This window comes from Panthera tigris, chromosome D2 (genome assembly GCF_018350195.1).
Source record: "Panthera tigris isolate Pti1 chromosome D2, P.tigris_Pti1_mat1.1, whole genome shotgun sequence".
Lineage (NCBI taxonomy): Eukaryota > Metazoa > Chordata > Mammalia > Carnivora > Felidae > Panthera > Panthera tigris.
In genome coordinates, this window is record NC_056670.1 from 44,436,028 (window position 1) to 44,459,993 (window position 23,966).

Sequence of the window (23,966 nt, forward strand, 5' to 3'; positions counted from 1 at the left end):
TTGGTTAAATGTTGCCATATTTCTGCCCGGAGGGTTTCTCGTGGACACTCATACTAGTCATGTCAAGAGAGGGTTCATCTTGCTACGTTGCTTCCAATTTCCATCTCTCTCTGCTACCATAGTGCCTGGTTTGTTGCCATTTAACTCATTTCTTTCTTTTTTTTTTTTTTTTTTTTTTTAGCGTTTATTCACTTTTTGAGAGACCGAAACAGAGTGCGAGCAGGGCAGGGGCAGAGAGAGAGGGAGACACAGAATCCGAAGCAGGCTCCAGGCTCTGAGCTATCAGCACAGAGCCCAATGTGGGGCTTGAACTCACAAACCATGAGATCATGACCTGAGCCTAAGTCAGACACTTAACCGACTGAGCCACCTAGGTGGCCCCAGTAACTCATTTCTTTATTGAGAGTAATGGAATCCATTTATCTGGCTTTACAGTGTTCTTGCTTGCAGCAAATAAGCTGGAAATGCAAGGAGGGACAATAGCTATCCTTCTGTTTTGCAGCAGTTTCATTTACCCTCCTGCGTATATTCCCAACACCAATCAGAGCTGTGGGCAGTTGTGTGTAAATTCAATGTACCTTATGATGCCTTAGGCAGTTGAACATGTTAAATCATCATAAAAGGTTTGGGACTGGTCAATGGTCTCCTTGCCAAAAAAGATGCATGGTTGGAGATAGCCTATTCTAGATTCCTTACAGGAACCCCCATTTCATTTCACTGTAAGATGCTTTCTTGATACAATAGCACACACTCTCCTGCAGCCTGGGAAAGAAGAATCAGGCATTTCTTGGGCCTATCAAATACTTGCTAGCTTTCCTTCCATCTGTTAAAGGCTGACTCAAAACCCGGATCAGTATATTCATTTTTCCTTCCCAGCATAATCTGTTACTCTCACTGATTAGTTGGAATAGTGACTATTTCCAAGGTTTCTTTAATAGTAGTAGTAGGACTATTAGAGTAAACATTAAGGGATGAGGACACTATTCTTTCAGAATAATCTAATCCTTGTAGGTAGTTTCAAGCAGACGCTAATTCAGTCATTAAATCTTCGCTCACTTGGAGAAATATTTATCTGCCTGTTGCTAGCACAAGGACCATTTCTGGCACTTTAGACTGTATGAAGTTAGACGCGTGTTCCTGCAAAGCCTTGCTTCAGCCCTTGGAGCAGTCCAGCCGTGACTAAGCAGACACGGTGCACCAAAGGTAGCCAGCCAGCAGTGTAAGGCAGAGGCCACCCAGTGGCAGCGGCACTGCATTGGTCTTGGAGTTCAGTCCTGTGAGCTCAGGTTAAGAGCAGAAGAGCAGGTTAAGAGCTCAGTCCCCCTAAAGCTGGAAAGCAAGAGGAGGCTTAGTTCAAGTGCAAAGGTACACCCAAAAAATATTCCAGATCGAAGCCAAGGCTGGGGCTGAAAGGTTAATCCCTAATTGCCCTTTGAGGTAGAGATTGTTACTCTCCTGTTTAGATGGAATATGTGTGGCCTGCCTGTTACTCCTCTAAACCGGATAGTCCTGGCCTTTGTCCAGTTAGTTTTACTGAGTGTCCACCTGTCTGCTCAGAACGAAGTTCAAGGTGATTCCAGCTTCCCCAGTGCTTCCTACCTCCACCTCAGTGCTCTAAATATCCCTTCTACAGGGAACCTGAAATGTTACCGTTATTTGAAAGTCAAAGGTCAGTATGAAATACTCAAAATATTTTCAAGCTAGAGGAAGAAAGAACTAAGGCCTTCGTCGTTGAGAGGGGAGCCGTTTTTAAAGCAAAGTGAAAATTGGCTGATGACTGAGGTTGGTGATGGGCACCTGCTGCTCTGCTCGATGCTACTTGCTGCATGACTAAAATCCGAGTAAGCGTTGAAAACTATTAAAAAGACGATTGAAAGGCCGTGGCAAAATAAAAGACCAACACTGTTATGGAAGACATTTCAATCACTTAAAAATCAAAGCTTATTGTTTGGTTCTGTCTTCCTTCTTGGCTAGGACTTTGGCTGGAGATAGAATCTAACTGAAGATACTTCCAGCATCCCTATTGCCAGTAAGAAGTCTGATGTGTCTAATTCAGTCCACTGTAATTTAATTTATTTCATTCAAGAAACAGGATTTTTTTGTTTTTTGATGTTTTGAAGTTTAAACTTGCCATGTCTGGATACATTTCTTTGTGTTAGTACTAACTGCATGTTTTTAACCTTTCCTTAAACCTGAGAACTTCCACTATTTCCTCCCTTTCCTTCTTTTACTTTTCTTTCTAGAACTCCCATTAGGCAAATATTAGGTGTCCTGGATGTTTCTTCCATATTTCTTAGTCTGTCTCTTTGTTCCCTCCTACCTTCTTCTTTTCAGCCCATCTACTAAGTTGTTTTATTAAACCAAAGTTTTTTTTTTAATGTCTATTTATTTTGAGAGAGAGAGAAGGAGAGAGATCCCAAGCAGGCTCCACTCTGTCAGTGCAGAGCCCAACACGAGGCTTGATCTAATGAACTGTGAGATCGTGACCTGAGCAGAAATCAGGAGTCAGATGTTTTACCCACTGAGCCACTCAGGTGCCCCTCCACCAAATTTGATTTTAGCTTTTTTTGAAATAACTTCAAAATTCCAGAAAAGTTGTAAAAATAGTATAAAGAATGCCATTTACGCTTCACCCAGATTCATAAACTACTACTACGTTTTGCCACAATTGCCTTATCAGTCTGTGTGTGTGTGTGTACAGGCATAAAGGCTTGTCTTAGAATGTGCACACGTGCGTGCATACATACATACATACACCTTTTCTGAACTATTTGGATTAAATTACAGAGCTCATGTTTCTTTCAGTATTTCAGGGATATTCTATTACATAACCATTAGGTACAGTTTTCAAAATAAAGAAAGTTGACATTGACACTATAATCATCAGCAATACTGTAACCTGCAGACCTTTGCCAGTTTATTCTAATAAAGTCCTCGAGAGCACACTTTGAGGGCCCAGAATCTGTCGCATTGCATTTAGTTGTCATGTCTCCTTACTCTTCAGTCTGAAACAGTTCTCCAGTTTCTGTCTTCTGTGATACATTTTCTAGAGTAAAAAGGCCAGAGGATTTGTGGACATATTTGTGTCCCATTGGGAGGCCATTATCGATAATGTCATTGTTGATCCCTTACTCGAGGCGATGCCTACTGTCTTCACTGCACAGTTGGTTGTTTTCCCTTTGTAATTACTATGCTATGGAGATAATTTGAGACTGTTCCAGCCATTGGTAATGCCAGTGTGAATCAGTGGTTACAAAATATGACTTTTGCTTGCATTATTACATTTATGTTTATTAATTGGCATTCTGTAAGGAAGAGGTCTAGCTTCCCTTGTTTATTTTTTATTATCAGTAGGAACTCATGGATTCTTATTTTATACAATGAGTTATAGTCTATGAGGTCATTATTTGTTTTGATGCTCAAGTTGATTCAGACTTGACCCCTGGAAATTCAAGTTGGCTCTTGAGGCTTTTTCCACATGCCCATCCTTTTTTGAGCACTTCTTACCTTTTGGGGGGCTGAAAAGATGTTCCAGGGTCATCTGGTACTGTACCTGCCCCAGCCATGGGGTCAGCCATGCTCCCAGGCACTCTGATTCCTTTTAGAGAGGATGGTATTTAGAAACCAGAATCTGAGTGGCAAATAAGATTTTCAGTTTTGTATTCTCTTGTTCATGATCTTAGTTTTCCACAAATATTTAGCACTTTGGTGTAGTTGCTAATCTTTGTGTTACTGAACCCCTACTCACGTCAGTTCAGTGTTCCTCAGCTTCCTGTTTTTGTCAGGAAGTGATGGGGTAATAGTTGTTTGTTAGAGCAGAAATTGAGAAATGATCCTTTCTGAGGCACCTGAGGATCCTTTCTGAGTCAGTTGAGTGTCTGACTCTTGATTTCAGATCAGGTCATGATCTCACGGTTCATGGGTTTCAGCCCCGCATCCGGCTCTACACTGACAGCGAGGAGCCTGCTTGGGATTCTCTCTCTCCACCCCCCCCCCGCCCTTCCCCCACTCATGCTCTCTCTTTCTCTCTCTCTGTCCCTCCTCCCCTCAAAATAAAATTTAAAAAAAGAAGTGATACTTTCTTTTCGCCTACTCAGGAGCATTCAGGCTTTTCCCACTCCACATTTAGCTCGCCCCCCACCCCCACTGCCCCTCAGCAAGTTTTGTCACTGTTAGGCCAGGTTTGGGGGAGCTTTCTTGATGGAGGATGGAGAAACGCTGCTCAGACCAGAGCTGATGATGTTTGGTATTTTCAAAAGAAACCTAGGATGCCAGCGTTGCTGCAGAGTGGCAGAGGAAAGGAGAGCTTTAAGAAGCATCTTTTACAGGGGCTCCTGGGTGGCTCAGTCGATTAAACGCCAACTTCAGCTCAGGTCGTGATCTCATGGTTTGTGAATTCGAGCCCCACATCAGGCTCTCTGCTGTTGGCAAAGCACCCGCTTTGAATCTTCTGTCCTGGTCTCTCTGTTTCTCCCCGACTTGTGATCGCACTCTCTCAGAAACAAACATTAAGGAAAAAAAAAAAAAGAACAGTCAGATCAGCCCCCGACTTCGGCTCAGGTCATGATCTCACAGTTGGTGGGTTCGAGCCCCATGTCAGGCTCTGTGCTGACAGCTTGGAGCCTGGAGCCTGCTTCAGATTCTGTCTCCCTGTCTCTCTGCCCCTCCCCCACTCTCTCCCTCTCTCTCTCTCTCTCTCTCAAAAATAAACATTAAAAAAAAATTTTAAAGGAACATCTTTTACAGACCATATATCTATCCTCTCCACAGTGTTTCTGAAATAAAAAAGTTGTTTCTGAAATAAAAGTAAAGGTCAGGCGTTACTTTGACAGTATGTTGTGGTCTGGGAACATGCGTCTGGACTGCTGTGGGTAAGGTTATCCATGTCTTCTGGGAGCTTCCTGCCTCCACGGGCAGTAGCCAGCCTGCAGTTGGAGGCCCAGGATCGCCCCGCACTGCCTAGGTCGGGGCAGAGGCCACCGCCGCCAGCCGCTTCGCACAGGCAGGGGACGGCTGGGACCCCGGGCCTGCTGCCCCTCGGCTGCGTCGCCTCCGCTCATCCCCCCAACTGTCTTCGGAGCTGAGTTTCAGTTTGGGGTTCCCTCGAAATCACTCCCATCTCCAACAGTCTCAAAGGTTTTGGGTTATGATTTCCTACTCCTATTTCATTTTATACTTGATCCCTTCTACTTCCCATTTTTCAGGAACTAGGAAAATTTTCTGATCTGCTTATGGTACACTTTCTTGTTTTTCAATATTGTTTTTGAATATATTTATGGTTTTTTTCTCCCCATCAAATTTGAGGAGGTAGGATACCACCATTGCCTTGTTCTGGATGCCACAGTGAAGTATGTTTTAACCCCTGGGGAACACTATGGCTGGTGGGCAATGGAAAAAGAGTCTGTACCCAAAGATATTAGATGCCATAGTGGAGATCAGAAATCTGTCCAATGAACTCTAGAATTCTTGCTAATCTGGTGTCTTCATTATAGAAGTACTTAAACATAATATTAAGGTTTTGTGAAATTGGTTTTGTTGACTGGAAAGCATCCTATTTAAAAGAACCACTGTTGGGGTGCCTGGGTGGCTCAGTTGGTTGAGCGTTGGGCTCTGCACTGAGCGTGGAGCCTGCTTAAGGTGCTCTCCCTCTTCCCTTCCCCCACTTTCTCCTCTCTCTCAAAATCAAAATAAAATTTAAAAATAAATAAATAAAAGAACCATTGTTTTCTCCAGTTCTCATCCCAGAAACTTCTGGAGCGATTCATCCATGCTGCTGGCAGAATTTACCAATTAGCACTTGCATTTACAACCTTCCTGTTGAAGAGCACCATGCCACGTGAGGGTTAGAGGACGTATGTCCGTTATGGAGATCAGTTCACTCTGTTTATCTGTAATACATTCCAAATGAACATCTTAAATGGTAAGACCACGCTACCCTAACATTTCCACTTAGTACGGCTTGACCAACAGTAGCCAGATTGAGCAGAAAGAAGACACAGTGAGGTCTTTCTAGCAGCAAGAGGGACCAATCTTTGGTCGGGAATGGCCAAAATGCATCACGCCTTGGGTTGGGATTAGTCTTGGCAACTGAGAGCCACATTGGGCAAGAGGCCCTGGCCAGAGCGAAGGGCAGGAAGGCCAGAGTCAGCCCTGCGGTCGAGATAATAAAACACCAAGATACTTAATGAAAGCTATTAGCCTAGCCACCTCATACTACCAATGGAAAAAGTTCAAGACAGGTGGTGGTTTACTCCAGGGTCAAGCTGTCAGTGGCAGAACGGCCTGGCACACTTCTTTGAACGTTAATGTTTGAGCACACTGAGCACACAGAGCTTAGTGGTAAATAAATTCTGAGGGACAACTGTTTGAATTAATGACCCTTAGGAAACAAGGAGAAGGGCTGAGAACCTCGTTAACCCTGACAACCAACTCCCGTCCTTGTTCACTACCCAGTCCAATCCAATTTGCTTATGGGGAAGTGTGTTCAACAAGTTTTGAGGGGCTCCTGGGTGGTTCAGTCGGTTAAGTGTCTGACTCCTGATTTTGGCTCAGGTCGTGATCCCAGGGTTGTGGCATCAAACCCCAGCGTCAGGCTGTGCGCTAAGCATGGAGCCTGCTTAGGATTCTCTTTCTCTCTCTCCCCCCTCCCTCTGGCCCTCTCCCCTGCTTGCGTGCACTCTCTCTCTAAAATTAAAAAAAAAAAAATTTTTTTTTAATTAAAAAACCCCAAATATTGAACACCTACAAACATTTCCTGACAATTCGATGATGGCTTTCCCAAGCCAGTTTGCTCCAGGCTCTGTAATGTTTTGAAAACCATATATTGATATTGCGGGAATAGGGGCAACTCTGGGCTGTGCTGTCTCCTCCCAAGATTCACATCACCGCCTACCGTGGAGGACTCTTGCGTGTTTTATGTGGAACTTAACTGAAGTCATGAAGTCAAACACGGCCCGGAATGATGAGAGTCCCATTTATCCCAAAGTTTCATTTCCTCCATTTCTACTTACTTTACCAAATCTTTCTGCTCTCCACAAGTAAACCAGGCAGAGATTTGAAGGGCATTGCTTTATTCCAGAGCTGATCATTATTGAGGAAGATTTTGACCATCTTCCTTCACTTCCTCCCTCAGCCTCCTTCCTGGTGAGAGATGTTAATAAGAATGAGGGCGCTCATTAGCTAAATGGAGGAAGTGGGGAAAAAAAAAGGTAAAGGCTGTACACATTTTAGTTCACGTTGGCATGCTTGGCCTTTATCTTCTGGCGGCAAGGAGAAAAAGAAGTGAAATTAAGGCTACAGGTAAGTTCAAAGAAGGGCTAAAACTGAAGGGAAGATAATAATTTTGTTCCTTTGGTCACTCAATGAGGCCTTTGTCCCCATTGCTAGTAAAGGCCAAACAGGTTGGTTTTCTCCTACTGCCCTGTAGTGGGGTAGAGACTGGTTTCCAACATTGTCTAAAATGTCACCTCCGTGTGGAACGTTCCTTCCGGGAAAGAACGCTTTTCTGGCATAAGGTCAGGGAGAAGAAGCGGGAGAAAGGTTTCAAGTTTCCAACCCCAGGAGGAGCAGCACACCAAAGATGCCGTAAAACACAGGGTGTGGCAGAGAGCCGGAGTCCAAGCCATGCCGCCTCAGAAGGCGCGCCAAGCTAACGTTCACCCGTCCCGGGCCGGGTTCTGCCCGGAGAGGAGTATTCCGGTGCTTCTCGTCAGTAAGAAATAGCGAAACCCAGCGCATCTAGAGGGAGGCCACATACACCACATTGTCTTTGCAGAAGTTTTCCAGGAAGAACTGGACCGGCTGGATGGTCTCCAGACCACCCCTGGCCAGGGCTCCAGGCCAAGGAGAGCTGGGCGAGTCCGAAACGTCTGGTCGGGGCCGTGTCCAGTGTTCAGGTCTTGAACATAAGGAATCCCCCGAATGTCGTGCCTGGCGGGTGTCTCTTTACTACGGATCCCTGGGTTAACTCAAACCACACTCTCTCGCCCTTTTGCAGCTCGGCCATGGCAAAGGTTGTTGCCGTGCTTCCGCCCTTCTGCTCCTCAGTGGAACCGACAGGGGTCTGATGGTGACCTCCAAACACCAGCTGCCCCGTACCTGGCCCTGGGCCAAATTCAATGCTCACTGCAAACAGGTAGACCCCACGCTCGGGGGCTCGGAAGTAGCCATGTTCGGGGAAGTAGCTGCTGCCAATGTTGACGTAGGTAGTGTTGAACTTCACCGTCTGCAGGGCAGTCGTCCCTTCTGAAAAGCTGGCGTAGAAGGCCACAGGGGAGCCTGGAATGCAGGACGAAAGCGCTCAGTGACTCAATCCCTCACTCCCTTAGACGGCAAATTAAACCCTGAGACCTGCCTTTCTCACCTTGTTAACACTAGGAATAAGCCACTATTTCTAGATACCCTACGTGTTCCCAATAGCAACCTCAGAGAGTGGGAGCCAACGGGCCAGCACTCACCATGTCACTGAGAGAAAGGAAAATACAAGTCTGTTGTCTCTCCTGGTGTACGTTTTTAAAAAGCACTTCCTCCTTTGCTCCCTTTTCCTTCCAGCATCCTGAGAGGTAAGTACCCTTCTTTGAGGAAACTTTGAGTCTTGAGTGCTTACCCGGTTGTCCAAAGCTACGTGGCTTGCCAATGGCAAGCTGGGACAGGACCCGGGTCTCCGACTCCCAGACTACTGCCACCTACTGGGGATCTTGAGATCTCTCCAAAAGAAAATAACCCCTATCCTCAAGGTAATAATGCTAACGCTGGTGAGAGGATGAGAGAACCCTGAAGGGTCCTTCCTCCTGGATGTTTGGCACAAGACCTTAAAGACAGGACAGCAGGTAGGGCTGGGCAAGAAAACTCTCCGAGCTGGTCATCTTAACGTTTTCCAACCGTTGCACAGAGCTCCGGGATTACAGATGGGGACACGGGCCCAGAGAGGGAGCACTTGCTCCAGGTGACACAGATCATAAATTACCACCCTGGCAGCTGTCTTTGGATCTCCTGATCTCTGGTGCTCTTCCCATTGCAAGAAGCATTTTAGAGGCGCCTGGGCGGCTCAGTCGGTTGAGCGGCCGACTTCGGCTCAGGGCATGATCTCCCTGTTTGTGAGCGCGAGCCCCGCGTCGGGCTCTGTGCTGACAGCTCACAGCCTGGAGCCTACTTCGGATGCTGTGTCTCCTTCTCTCTCTGTCCCTCCCCCACCTGTGCTCTGTCTCTATCAAAAATAAATAAATGTAAAAAAAATTTTTTAAGAAAAAAAAAAGAAAGAAGCATTTTAGCCAGCCATAGGAGGACAAGCGAGACGAAGAGAACATAGGCGTGAGGCCTGCCAGGGCCACGTGCAGGCTTGAAGGCAGAAGGAGCCACTCTGCGTAGGGAGGTGAGCGTACAGTGAGGAAGGAGCCAACCTGGCTGCCTGGCCAAGACTCTCAGGCAGGGGAGGACAGGGCCAGGAGACGGGAAGGGTGAGTCCCACTGGGGTTCTGGCCATGACACTGGCCTTGGCACCAATGAGGTGATGTTCCTCACGTGCTCCCTCAACTCTCTATCTCTCTGTATCTCTCTCTCTGTCTCTCAGATGAGACCAAACTTTCCCATTTCTTAGGGGATAAAACCAAAGCCTAAAGGAGGGGCAAGCGGCATAGTGGTTAGTGACTTGATCCCACCTACAGCCCCAGCTCTTTGGCTCCCGGTCCAGCAATAGTTTTGTGAATGTCAAATTTCTGCTCTTCTTTAGTTCTGGAAGATTTTCTGAGAATTAGGAAGTTTGGAATAGCCTTCCCATTTGTGGAAGCTCACAGGCCCGCTGCTGGCTCTGCAGTTCCCCCAGCGTCCAGGAGGTGGGGCGCTCGGCCAGCCGAAGGAATGCCCGCCCGGCGCGCCCTCTGCCGGTACTCGGCACTCTCTCCACATGTTGCAGCCGGCCTGCCGCCCCGAGTTCAGCCTTACCGACCCCCAGGGCCCAGCCTGCCTCGCAGGAGGCTGAAAGGCTGTGCTTCACTGATTTGCTAGCTGGAAAACTGACAGTGGGCTTCCCTGCAGGGCACAAAGTGATTCTCCCATTTTACAGAGGGAGAAACTGAGACAAGGAAGTGGTGCTAGAGGCGGTCCACTGCCCCCAGGCACACAAAGGCCTCCAGGGCCGTGATGGAGAATGACAGGAGCAGGAAGAGCTTGGGATGGGATCCTCAGACTTCCCACATGCCAGGCTACACCAGCATACAGACAGCCCAGATAGCAGCCCTGTACTCAGTCCTGTGTCTGGATGAGGATGTGGCCATAGCCCCAGGGCCAGCCTCTCTGGCAGGGGGGAGTCTAGTGGTCTCCTTCCCCAGGCCACATTCAGGGAGGGGCCAGGATGGCTGGCTGCACATCACATCAGCCTCAGAGCCAGCTTCCCAGGCCCAGGGTCCCGGGGCCCTGCAGGGACCCGTCGTCAAGGGCCTTTCACAGGAGAAGAACCAGCATCCTAGAGACAGCTGGACAGGGTTCAGGGCTCCCTGTGCCACTTACTAGCTGTACGAACTAGCAGGACACTTGCCCTGACCGAGCCTCAGTTTCAGGTAAGATGGCAGTGATGACGGACTGTTGAGCTGTTATGATGACTCCGCGTGGCAAAGCCCACGGAAGGCCTGGCGCAGAGCAGCAACATGGGTCTACTATGTTAGCAGGACAAGCTCCTTTCAGGGCCCAAGGCCTTCCCCTGTATTCTCCTCTTGCCGAGTGCTGCCCATGGCCGGTGACACCAGTCCCTAGTCACATATTTGTATACAGGGGAGCTGATTAAAGACACAGGGTGAAGCAGGGTGGAGGGGAAGAGCTGGGACGGAGAGATTTGAGGCTGTGGCCTGCGGGGAAGGGAGGCATCCCCCTCCTCGCTCGAGTGGCTGAGTGGCAGACAGCTCCGTGGTGTATTTATGGGCCTCAAACGTTTACGTGGAGGGCCTCTGCCTGCTCATTGATGGTTGGTTCTGGTGACTTCTACCTGCTTACACTTCCGGTAGCTTAAGAGGCCCCTGGCCGTCAATGAAAGGGGGATCTGGGCAAAGCGGGCCCTGAGTACCCCTGAAGGATGCTCACCCTGTTCTCTTTCATCCCGTCTTCTCCGAGGCAAAAGAGCTGCCAGCAGCCAGCCCTGTCCTCCCTGACTTACCCAGCCGCACCCCTCCCCCTCTCAGGAACTCACCTGCTTCCCAAAGAACGGGCCCTTTGATATGTGCATCCGCCCTGGGCTCTGCTTCCTTCCTGTCCCTCCTCCGGGAAGCTTCCAGACCTTTCTGCCGCTTCTTCCCTTTCTTGCTCAGCATGGCCTGCAGCTTCCCCAGGTCCAGGCTGACGTTGACTGCCAAAAGCCCTTGGAAGTTTCCGAAGAGGCTGTGGAAGAGGCGCTGGTGCTGCTCCAAGTCGCGCTCGGTGGCGGACAGCGCCTCCTGCAGGCCCTCCAGGGAGCTGTTGAGGGAGGAGACCCCGGAGGCCTCGCAGCAACGGCCCACCCTCTGGAGGTCGGCGTCCAGGCGCTCCAGCTCCTGCGCCAGCCCGGCGGGGACCCGCCCGCCGGCCTCCCCCGGCGACGCATCGCGGCCCCCCGCCGCCTCCGCCGCCGCCTCCAGGGCCGCCACGCGGGCGGCCAGCGCGTCCCAGGCGAGCGCCTGCTCCTGCAGCCCGCTGGCGGCGTCCTGCAGGCCGACGCGGATCTGCTCGTAGCGCAGCGGCAGCGGGCCGGGCACCTGCTCGGACATCTCCTCCATCACCTCCTCTCCGAAAAGGGCGGCCAGCACGGCCTCGTGCCGCAGCGCGTCGTCCAGCAGGGCCTTGAAGTAGCCGTGCAGCTGGCCGAGTTCGCGCCGCATCTCCCCGTGCGCCGCCCGCAGCGCGCTCGCCTCGCCGTCCAGCGCCCGCAGCTGGCTCCGCAGCCGCGCCCCGTCGGCCCGCGCCCGCTCGCCCTCCGCCCGCCGCTCGTCCACCGCCCGCGACAGGGCGGCCACGGCGTCGCTCAGGGCCTGCAGGGACGAGCCCTCGAGCCGGCGCCGCTCGTCCGGGCCCACCTGCGCCTCCTCCAGGGCCCGCGTGGCGTTCAGGTCCAAGTAGAGCTTCTGGCAGTCGCAGTCCTTGACGTACTTGATGAGGTCGGCGTTGGTGCCGTGCAGGTGCTGGATGGTGAGGTTGAGCTCCAGGAGCTGCCGCTCTATCTCCTCCTTGTTCTCCTCCATGATCAGCGACTTCTCCATCAGGATCACCCGCAGCTCTCGCAGCGCCGTGTGGTTCACCTGCAGCTCCAACAGCTTGTGCTCCACCTGGCTGATCTGATCGAAGGTCTCATCGGATTCCGAGTACAGCTCCTTGATCTCTTCCACGTGCTGCGCCAGGGTGGCCTGCATGTCCGCCAGGATGCCCCGCAACTCCTCTTCCCTGCGGCCGGCGGCCGCGTGCAGCGCTGAGAGGTTCCTCTGCAGCTGGCCCAGCCTGGCCTGCAGGCTCTCGGGCTCTGGCCTTGCCGCTGCCCCCGCCGCCACGGGGACCAGGCTGCCGTTGGCCCCCACGGGCCCTTGGGCCTTAAGGAACCTCTTCAACTTGGCGTCCACATCCGCGTGGACCTCGGAGAGGGACTGCTGCAGGGAGAGGTGCTGGGCGTGCATGCGCTCCTCCACATCCTGCCGCAGCTTTCCCACTCTCTGGGCGTTGTCCTGCACCTTGGTCTCAAATTTGGCACCAAGCTCCTGGAAGTCAGCTCTGGCCACCGTGCTCTCCTGGACCCCCCGGATGGCCTGCTGGTTGGCCTCCACGTCAAGAGAGAGGTTTCTTACGGCCTGGGAGAGGCTGTGCAGGCTTTCGTTGAAGCTGCTCCAAATGGGGCTGAAATGCACTCGCAGGAAGGCGTCCATGTGGGGCAGTAGCACCTGCTCCAGGGATCTGCCAGGAAGCACTGCAACAAAGACACATTTGTACACAAGCCCTGCAAGGACCAGACACCCCTCCCCAGGCAGGGACCAGAGGGGGCTCCTCTGAGATCTGGGCCTTCCTGCCCCGCCTTCCTCTCTCCCCTCAGATGTGAACAGGCTGTTCCTCCACCCCTGGAGCCTGCCACTCACCAGGCTCTGTCTGATTTGCCTCCATGGTCGCAGCTGTGACGTTGCTTTCCAGCGCCTTCCACAGGCCTGGGAGGCTGTCTGCCACCTGGTGAATGTCGTTCTGGAGATCCTCCTGTGGCACCATGGTGTCGCTGATCTCTGCAGCCAGGTGGCCTGAAGACACACAAGGGATAAGTGTCGAGGTCTCACTCCCCAGACCTGGGCAGATTGTGAGGTACGGAGAAAGAAATTTCCAGGGTCAGATAGAAATATCAGGGAGCTGCATGCTGACGTCCTGTGAGCGGGAGCTCAGAAGCCTTTAGCTCCAGAGGGGGAAATGCTTGGCGCTTGAGCCCTCACCCTCACTGGGCACCCACAGCAGACACGCCTGATCAATCATGGCACACTTTTGTCCTCAGCTGTGTGGACATGGCCTCTCAACAATCATCCTAGGCAGCCCTTGTCTAAAGGTAGGAGTTCACCGCACGATGAAATTTGTTTGCCACGTCGGCCGTGGTCCAGCCTTGAAAGGCCTCACAATTGGTGCATCTTGGTGGTTCTGTGCTGACTATACACCAAGGCCAGCACGACTTCCTGGCCCTGGTTAGGAGACATGGGGGAAAGCTTCTTCCAGGCCATGGGATCTTGTCCCATTCAAGGGGCAAGGCAGGTGCCGGATGAAGCTATCCTTCCCAGAAAATGCAGTCAAGGGAAAGGGTGTGTGTGCTTAGCCAACAGGCAGTGACCGAGGGCCCTGCGGCTCTGCCCTCGGTGTGGGGGGTAGGGTGATACAGGGCCACAGAGGGACCCCTGCTGATTCTGGGCACAGAGTTTTCCTGAAATGGCCTGGGCATGTGGGTTCTTTCTGCCTGCTTGCCCCTCCTGTACCTTCTAGGAAAGCAGCATACCTGGTTCAAAGCCGACTGGCCCATCCCAAGACTCCTGGAGGCCATCCCCTGGATCCTCGGGCTCAAGGATTGCCGTGGGATCTGCAGAGAGGGGGCGACAGATGTTGACACCACAGGTCAGAGGAGCTGCCTGACCTCTGGGTCAGAGGTTGGAGGGGAGGGAGCCACAGGGAGCCCTACCGTAGTGTCGGCAGTCAGAGCCTGAAAAGCCTGGGCAGCACTTCCAGGCCACGGAAGCCAGAACCTTCTGCTTGACCTTGTACACCGGCTTGTGTATTATGCGGTACCTGGGGAAAGATGGCCAGCTCAGTGACTCCAGAGTGAGCCAGTGTAGGACTTGGGTGGGTGGCCCCCCCTTGCCCCATCCTGCCCCCACTCACATGACTTTGACTTTCTGGCAGTCCGGAGTCTCCTGTGGACATGGCTGCTGCGAGTGGACAAGGAATTTCTCTGTTTTGCAAGCAGCTACAAAGGTGACCAGCCTAGACTTCTGGTAAGGGCACCAGTTACTGGAAAAACAAGCCAGAGGAGAGGGCTACTGAGCCACACCCGGGTCCCACATGACCCTTCCTAGATGCCAACAGCGGTGCCAGTGCCCCACTCCTGCCTCCCTGCCCCACCCAATGCCTGGGATTCTAGAATCCATTATCCTGAGAAGGGAGCACTCTGCATTATTTATCCCTCGGCCCCCGGACAAAGGCTCCACAAACCCTGCCTGCAAGGGCACCTGCTCCACTGGCTTCCAGGGGCCAGCACAGAGAGGTTGACAAACACCCCCAAAATCACACAGAGCCAGGAAGGCCTCTTGCTGTCTCTGTTGGTGCCAGGGAAGCAGCATCATGCCGCTGGGGCTGGAGAGTCCTGGGTTCAAGTCCTTCGCACTCTGACTTTGAGTGAAGCACTTAGGGAGTTTCCACTCTCCCATTTATCAGATAGAGATCATAATACCCTCCTCCAAGTGGGCGGATGGGTACCAAGTGCCAGGATCCTGACAAGTGCTCGGCGATCACTGCCACCCTGCCCTGTTATGCTCACATCTGTCTTCACCACAGACCAGGCTTCAGGGAGGACACCTGCTCCCTGGCCATTCCCCATTATGGCCATTATGGAAATGGACTTTCAAACAACTGTGGGAGATGGCAGCTGAGTGGAGCAGCCCCTTCTCTGGGAAAGAGCCTACAGGGTAGTTTGGGGGTCACATTCAGCACCCTGAATGCCTGAGAGGTAGCCTCTCCATCTACATCCTTTACGAGTGCATGTTGTTGCAAGTCCCAGGAGCAGGGGGTGCTCATGGCTGACACAGCCCCAGCTCACTGACCCGTTGGCAGGTTTGATGGGGTCAGTAGAATAGATCAGAGGGTCCTTCCCCCAGCAATCAGCTCCCAGAACGGAGCTCTCCAGTGCTGCAAGCGGCAATGACCTCCAGGGCTCAGTTCAGCTCAGCACCCCTTGGGTATTGGGTGCCGGGCTCAAGCTGAACAGGATTCAGTGCCAATATGGAGTAACAGACCTTTCCTTCCAGGGTCCCCAGGGAGAGCAGGCCATCTCAGATGGTGTGGAAGGTGCCAGGACCCGGGGAGACTTTCAGAAGGAGATGATAACTTGGCACCAGGAACTGTGCCAGAGATGTGTGGCCCACTGAGATGCAGAGGGTTGGGGCAGGGAAGGGGCTGCTGAGGTAAGGAGAAGCCAGAACGTGGAGGCCTTGAGCTCCTACGGAGGAGCTGGACTGTGTCCTGAAGGGACAGAAAGTTGTGGAGGGGTTTGAGCAGAGACGTCACACATGAAAGGGCCACCTTGGTTCCTGGGTTCAGAAAGGCCAGGGAGAGGCGAGGTATAGGTGGCTGTGTCAGGGATCTAGGTGGGAGATTCTGGCAGGTTCCATGGGTGATGGTGGTGGATGTGGAGAGAAATGGCCACACTTGTCAGATATTAGGAGGCAGTGTTCAAGGGCCTTGGAGATGGAGTGGCCGTCAGGTTAGGATTTTATTCTCTGGACCTGGTCTCTGTCCTGGGACCACCAGGCACCACCATACCGGGATTCTGCTGAGGAGGGCAGGGGGTAGGATTGAGGGGAATTGAGTGGCCATATCTGTCTTGAGGGCTGAGACCCCCAGCCTGACTTCCTGCTTGGCTCCCAAAAGCCTGGCAGCCAGCCTTTACCCTCTTGGTAGCAAACTGAAAAAGCCCATCGGGAAAATGACCCCACTCAAGAGGAAAGACCTAAAAACAATGACATCAGGGGCTCCCCCAGTGAAATAGCCCAGCAGAGCACATTATGACAAAAGAGGTTAGAAAGACCCATCCACACATCCAGCTTCCAGTGGGCTTCTTTGTCTGCTCTCAAGTGGGCAGATGTCCAAGATGACTCCTGAGAAAAATCTCTAGTACAAAAGAGGGAGATCAAAAACAAACAACTGGAAAAAAAATCAACTTGGAGAAAACCAACACTGTGCAGAGAAGTCCCCCAAATTTGTATTCACAGCTCCAGATCTATAAGAGAAGTTCCTGCATCCAAGAAACAAGAACAGGAAACTACTAAAAAATAGGACGAACATATAGGGATGCCATACAGTGTGGCTCAGTTGGCTCAGTGTCTGACTTCAGCTCAGGTCGTGAGCTTGTGGTTCATGGGTTTAAGCCCCACATCAGGCTCTGTGCTGACAGCTCAGAGCCTGGAGCCTGCTTCAGCTTCTGTGGCTCCCTCTCTCTCTGCCCCTCCCCCACTCACACTCTGTCTCTCTCAAAAACAAACATTAAAAAAATTTTTTTCATGGAAGCACATACAGAGAATGAAAAATACAACAGTTGGAAATTTAAAATATAACAGTACAAATGCAAAAGAAAATTAATGAAAATGTTAGAGGGTAAAGTTCAAAAAATTTCCCCAAAAGAAGAGCAAAGGGAAAAAGAAAACAGGAGAGGAAAGCTCAGGAAAACTGAAGACCAGTGTTGGAAATCTGTGGGGAATAAGATTAGGAATTCCCAGAGCTTACACCAACGGGTTAACAAGGCATAAAGAAATAGAAAGCCACAGGATGAAAGCATCCAAGATTAGGTAAACAAGATTAGGTAAACATGGCAAAGCACCCCCAGTATAGAACAAAGGTATAGAAATAGGAAACCTCAGGATGAAAGCATCCAAGAATAGTAAACAAGATTAGGTATTCAGGGAGGAAACGCTCCCCAACTTAGTACAATAGCAGAAAGCTGCTTTCACAGGAAGGAAGGACCAAAATAGGTAAACAGTAAACAGGACTATAGACTGCAGCAGGCAGGGCAGCAGGGCAAAGTTGCCCAGAGTGGAGCTAATTAGCAAAAGAAAGGTGCTTTGTTGACCCTGAGGTAGCAAGCTCTGTCTGTCTTGTCCCCTAAGCTAGCTAAGATAAACAGACATGGTGCATCATGCCTGCTGTAAACAACCATCCGCCTGGCACCAGGACTTTGTTTCGTATTGACCCAAACCCCTAACAACACATATCTTCAAAACCCCCTTTCCCTCATGCCTGTGAATTAATGTTCACGGTTTCATTGTCTCTTTGTGCACGTCCATCATGCTTGTAAGCCTTCTGATCCTAATAAAAACAGAGCAAGGACCCTTACTCGGGGGCTTTTGTCTCCTCCCAGACATTAGCCTCTCTTGCATTTTAAACCTGTGTCTGCTCTCTTGCTGGACAAGAGAGAACTCCAGACCCAGGGTCTACACCAGAAATCCAACATCTGAATAACAGGAGTTCCAGAAAGAGAACAGAAGGAGGAAATCATTTATTTAAAAAATCAAATATTACAGAAGTGAAGGACTTGAATTTTCAGATGCAAAGGGCCCACTAATTACCCACAATGTGATGAAAATAAACTCACATCATCATGAAATTTTAGAACTCTGGGAATGAAGGTAATTTTATACTTTCTAGAGAGAAAAATCAACACACACACACACACACACACACACACCAGCAATTAGAATCACCTTGAGCCTCTCAACAGCAATACTGGAAACTAGAACACAGTGGAGAACTGCCTTCAAAATATGGAAGGAAAAATATTTCCAATTTAGAATCCTATACCCAACCTAACTATCAGTCAGAGCAAAGAGAGCAAGAATAAAAACATTTTCAACACACCAGTTTTCAAAACATTGCCTACCCCAGGACCCCACATCAGGGAGCTACCAGAGCAGTGGTTTGCGATCTTGCCATCAAATCTTCACATCAAAACGGTTGTGTGGCCCTTTCAAAAGAAGAGCCTCTGGGCTCCACTCCAAGTCAATGAAGCAAGATTCTCTGGGATTGTGGCCTGGGCATCAACATTTTAAAGCTCTCTGTGGCATTCTAAGTCACAGCCCAGGACAGGGTACCACTGTGCCAGAAGTGCCCCACCGACACAAGCCAGGGTACCAAGAAAGAGGAAAGCAGGGCATCAGGAGACAGGAATTCCATCAGAGAATTGAGGGGAAGGGAGTCTCCAGGAAGACGGTGCAGGCAAGCCCAGGTCAACGATGGGCAGTGGGTGCAGGGCCAGCGTCCAGAGCTAGAGCTCTGAGACCAGCAATCACCAAGAACACACAGGTAGTCAAACACCTGACGTGGATGAAAGGGGAGAGCAGGTGTGGACAAACTGGCCAAGAGTTTGGGATCGAACAGTGACAGAAATGCAGGAAACTAAGCAAAAGAAGCAAAAAAATGGAAACCGTTGTTTGCTCCAGGGAAGACCAAAAGTATGAAGTGTCTCCACTCTGAATAGCATACATAGTCACATGAATGTAATCACTCAAAATGACAATGTGGGAGGATGATGGATAGGGTGTGTGTGTGTGTGTGTGTGTGTGCACGTGCATATGCACATGGGTGTGCTCTTGCATGCTTGCTATGCGTGCATGTTGGGGTTAGGGTATGGAGTGGGAATGAGAACTTCCCAAAGAAGCAGCAATATAAACATGTTAGTTAGAGATACAGAGACGGATGCCAAAGGAATCACCTAAATAGTTGAAAATTATTGCCTGTGGGGACCAGTGAGGGCAGGGGCTTCTGGTCATGTCAACAAACTTTGTAGAAGGTTTGACTCTAACCCAAAGGGTCATGCAGTTTTTCTGCAAAGGAACAGATAGTAGATATTTCACACAAAGCTAACTGCATAATCTGTAGTGTCCAGTGCAAAATAAAAATACGGTACAACAATAAAGATTAAACCAAGTGTGGGGCCCTTCTGTGGGTGCACCCTGTGTGACTGCTCAAGTCACGTGCCCGTGGACTTGGCCCTGATTTTAAGCAAAGACTGTTCACTCAACACGGGGAGAGAGAGAGAGAGAGAGACCGTGAAATTGCTGGGTCCAGAGTTCAAGGACCACGGGTGAGATGGCCACCTTCATGGACTGTTCCAGGACCAGAAACTCCAGTCCCCACCCCACCCCCACCCTGGGCTCCCTGGAAATTCTGCAACTTGGGCTCAGGCCTGGGGAAAATTGTTTCTCTAAACCAGTGGTTCTCAGCAGGGGGTGAAGTGATTTTGCCGCTAGGTGTATTTGTCAACCTCTGGAGACCTTTACAGTCATCACCACCAGGAGTGGGGAGGAGTGCCTGGCATCTAGTGTGTGGAGACCAAGGATACTGCTAAACACCCCGCAATGTGGGCAGCACAGCCCGGCACCCCCACAACCAAGAATTAGCCAGTCCCAAATGCCAGGCGTGCCAAGGTTGAGAAACGCCCACTCAAAGCACAGTTCCATTCGTTGCTCCAAACTGCTGCTGAGGGTCCAGAAGGCCTGTGCCCCGGCGCACTGGGTTTGGTCCAGCCTGCCAGGGAGTGACTGGGACTTTCCATCTGGAGCTCCTGGAACCGGAAGCAGTGCCGCCCACCCTTCCTGCCCAGGAACTTTCTCTCCTGACCTGCCCAAACCTCAGGCTCCAGCTATTCTCCCTGCCCACACTCCCCCTCCCTTGGCGGCCCAACCCCCTTGGCACAGTGCAGGCCCTGGCCCAGAAACCCTGGGAACATTCCTGACCTTTGCTTTGGTTTCCTCCAGCTCCTGGCAGCTTCACGCTGGCCCTCTGCGCCCGAGCCCCCAACCCGGCTCGCTGAGGCACCCATTGTTCTCGCTGCCTCCTGGTCTCAGGCCTGGACGCTCTTTGCACCCTCGTCTCCTGGGGCCAGCTGGGTTTGAGCTACCCTGAGCCTCTGACACGGCCCCCACCTGACCCCTTGCCCCAGTCAGGAGAGGGTCTGCTGACCCCTTTGGAGCTTTTAATGGGAGATGAGAAGCCTGGGCCCTCCTCCCCTCCCCCTTCCCGGACTCAGGTTGACTTTGAGCAAGGCCCTTCCCCCAGTCCTGGAAATGTGGAGATGATTCCCACTTCCGGCCCCTCCCTGGGGGCAAAGGGAGGGGCTACGTGGGAGGCTGAGGAGCCTCTAGCTGGGAAAGGGCTGTTAGCTGGGGCCTTCTGAATTATGGATGTGCTGCTATTGTCCAGTGGGACACTTAAATGCCAGTAAACCTCACCTCTGACTGCCCCTTAAGTCCTTAAGGCTTTCTGGGGAAGGAGGGTGTGTTCTCGGTATCCTTGCTTTCTGAGACCCTGAAGGCAGCCGTGAATATGACCACTCCAGGGGAGAATTTTGCAGGGCTTTGTCTCTGAAAGGGGCTTTGGCAGAGGAGCCTGAAGCCCACTCAGTGTCCAGAGTGGGAGTTCCCTGAGTGTGCCCAGGGCCCTGTGCTTCTGACAACAGGAACAGGTGCAGGAGATACAGCCATGGCAGTGGCTGGTGGCCTAGGCTCCACCCTGCTCCTGTGTGACCTCCAGCCGTATGCTTGACTCCTCTGGGCTACGAGCTCTCAGTTGCAAAAAAATCACAAAGGCTACCTACTTGTACATGGGTCAAGAGAAGCTGATGCTGGTGGCCAGGGCCAGCTGGGCTGCTGGGAGCAGCCTCCCTACATTACCACCATCCCGGGGGAGACAGGACAGAAGACACCTGGAGTTTGCAGCCCGGTGGTTGCAGGCCCCTGCTCTGATCAGTCACTTAGCTGTGGGGTCCAGGGTGGCATCCCCATCCCTCTGAGCCTCACAGCACGGAAAGTGGAGAGAGCAGAGCTCTCATGACAGGTAGAGATGGGGCACCTTGCCCAGGGCTCAGCTTGGTCCTCAACGCAGGCTCAGTCCTGCAGGGGGAGCAAGTGCAGGCTCTGAGAAGCCTACCTCCTAACTGCCGCTCTGTCCCACTCCTACCAAAGCCAGGGGGCATCCAAAGAGCCTTCTCCCCACGGAGTCCAAATACACGGGTGACTAGGGCACCCAGGGACAGGGGGAGCATTCAACCACGTCCTGCCTCCACCCTGGGACCAGGCATCCGGTACCCAACTGTTCTGTTCAAACTTCTCTTTGCAAAGGGTCTAATCTGGGCCCATATCCAAGGCCTGCCATAGCCCTGGAGCTCCAGAAAGAGGTGTGGGGGGCCAAGGCCCAGCAGTCTTGTCGATGATGGTGCAGGGGCCCCGCCTCCCCTTCCCCTGCTGCAGGAGGGAGACTGGAGCAGCATTTCCGCCTGTCCCTTTACAGAGCACGGGAAGCAATCAGCCCGAGGAAGCTGAGCAGGATTTCCTTCCTTTCACACCAGCCCCTCTGGAGGCCTTGACAACCTGGGCTGGGCCTGTGGGGACTGCCGCTTCTGGGTTGTGGGAAGGAGACTTGGCAGGCCTGCTGGGACCCCCCGGGTTCCCCTGGGAACCCGGGTGTTCCTGGGCTGGGGATCCCTTCTACGTACATCTGCACATGCTGTGCACACACTGGGACCACCCAGGGAGTGGATGAGCGCAGCCCACAAGCCTCTCCCCACAGCCAATGGGGTAAGGAGAAAGAGGGGTGTCTCCTACCTCTTTTTGATCCACCTGGGACCTTGAGCCTCCCTTTTATCAAAAGGAAGCAGGTCACTGAAGAAAGGAGCTTTGGGGCAGGGAGGCTTGGTTCTTACACCTGAAATCAGAGTTCGGTGGCTGGAGCCCCCCACCAAGAATCACCTGCTCCACCCAGGCCTGAGCCGACCTGGTGGTGGGGCAGAGATGGGCCCCCTCCTCCCCACTTGGCCAGCCCCTCCCTCCCTGAGAATCAGTGTGCACTTGCTTATTACTCTTTCCTCTCCATGGCCAAATCCACTTTCAGGAAAGTGTCCAACAAACACATTCACCTTGAAGTGTCAGAGCTTATAGGACAACTGTCCCAGGCAGATTCATTCCATAAGCTAATGTGATAGTGAATCTCAGGGAGCCAGGTGGAAGGCTCTGGGTGGGTGTAAACTGACCCCTTTCACCTTCCAAACCCATATAAACACCCTCACCAAGTCTGGTGTGTGTGTGTCTGTGGTCGGGGGTGTGGTAGGCATATAAAGTGCGTCTAGGGGGTGGGGCTGCCTCTGAGTGCTCGGGAACCAGATCATGAGCTCTGAAGTCAGACCTAGATCCTGGTTCTAGATCCCCTTAGCTGTATGATCGTGGGTCAGGTGTTTAGTCTCTCTGAGCCGTGGGTTCCTCCCCTGTAACCCCGGCTGTTGGCAGGATTAACCAAGCTAACACCCGGCAAAGTGCCTAGCCCCAAGGGGGACCCCATGAGGGCACCTGCTGTTGTGACTGTGGAGCACCCCGAGGAGGAACCCACAGGTCCAGCACCTTATCAGCAGGGGCACCTGAGTCTGGACAAATAAAAGACTGGGAAATGGTGTCCTGGATCAGTCACAAGACCATTCCACTCATTTCCAGGGGGGCACTGAAGCAGAACTCACTGGATGCCGTGGCTTCCTCTTTGTCTGGAAATAGGGCAGAGTACCCTGTCTGCTCACTGCTTGTCTCTCAGGGCTAGGCTGAAGACCCACACCAGTCCTCCTGGGCACTCAGATAAAAATCCAGTCCCCAGGAGTGTCTCTCTTCCATGACTTATGCCAGGCCAGCCTCACGGAGGCTCAAATGTCAGCTGACTTACTTCAAAGAAGGGGAGACACTGCCAGGCCAGCTGGAAACTTCTGGAACTACTGCCCCTCATCACCCCTTGCTAAGTGGTTGATGGCAAGAAATGCTCTTGCCCGACCTCCAGGTTGCTCCCTGTCATGGGCCAGGTGAGGAACTTCCTGTGGTCCTTAGGCTGGGCCCTGGGGTGCCCAGTCTGGGCTTGGAGGGGTGGTGGCCTCCTGAAGGGAGTCTGACACCAGGCATCTCATTCAGCCTCACAGCCGGCCCCAGCAGGTACATAATATTAGGTCATTTCACAGGTGGGTAACTGAGGTTCCAAGAGACTCTGTTCTGGCTGAGCTGGGACTCAGATCCTGTACCATGACCTCCCCCCCAAGGTGGAGGTCCTCCTTACCGTCTGACGGGGTCCCCGCCGATATCCTCAGCCTCTGCCCTCCAGACCGCAGGCGGCCTTGGGCTATGTGGATCAGAGAACCTGCTACCTGAAGCCTTGGCGCAGGCCCCCAGCAGCCCCCAGCCTAGGGGCCCCCCAAGACCGAGCAGCAGCGTCAGGATCATCTTGGCCGTGGGACGGGCTCAGCCGCAGCAAGTGACTCCACACACTGCTGGTGATGTTGACGTCGTCTTCAAGTTAAGCCTCAGAAGGAAAAGAAAGCACAGGGACAACAAAGAGAGGAAGTGGCCTGGGCCGGCCCACCCGGTGAGCCTCGTCCGGCACCCCCCTCACCCCCCCTAGCTACCTCCACCATCCCCTGCAGAGGCAGCCAACAACTCAGACCGGTTCCTGTGCCTCTCTAAAAGGACTCAGGTCAGGGACACTGGAGGTGTGGAACACACAGGGGGGTGGCCCCACCAACACGTCCCCATAGGAGTCAGGAGAAGAGCACAAGCCTCGAGGTGGGTCTGCAGGAAGCGGTCGGCTCAGTCTCAGGGAACCTGCTGCCCATCCATGCTGGTGGCCAGGAAGCGAGGGGCACTTCGTGCCTACTCAGCGCCTTTCACCACTGGGCTGTGGGTGGGAGCCAGCAGGTGGGCGGAGATTCAGAG

General features: G+C 52.2%; 1 protein-coding gene across 1 annotated transcript; it reads right to left on the minus strand.

Annotated features, from left to right (window-relative positions):
• Positions 1-6,820: 6,820 nt before the first annotated feature.
• On the minus strand, positions 6,821-23,631 carry MMRN2 (multimerin 2). Its single transcript, XM_042960975.1, has 7 exons — positions 23,314-23,631; positions 14,347-14,475; positions 14,147-14,253; positions 13,967-14,047; positions 13,080-13,232; positions 11,177-12,913; positions 6,821-8,277 (listed from the first exon to the last, which is right to left on the minus strand). Exons 1-7 carry the CDS (start codon positions 23,475-23,477, stop codon positions 7,892-7,894), a joined length of 2,757 nt encoding a protein of 918 aa, XP_042816909.1. The 5' UTR covers positions 23,478-23,631; the 3' UTR covers positions 6,821-7,891.
• Positions 23,632-23,966: the final 335 nt, after the last annotated feature.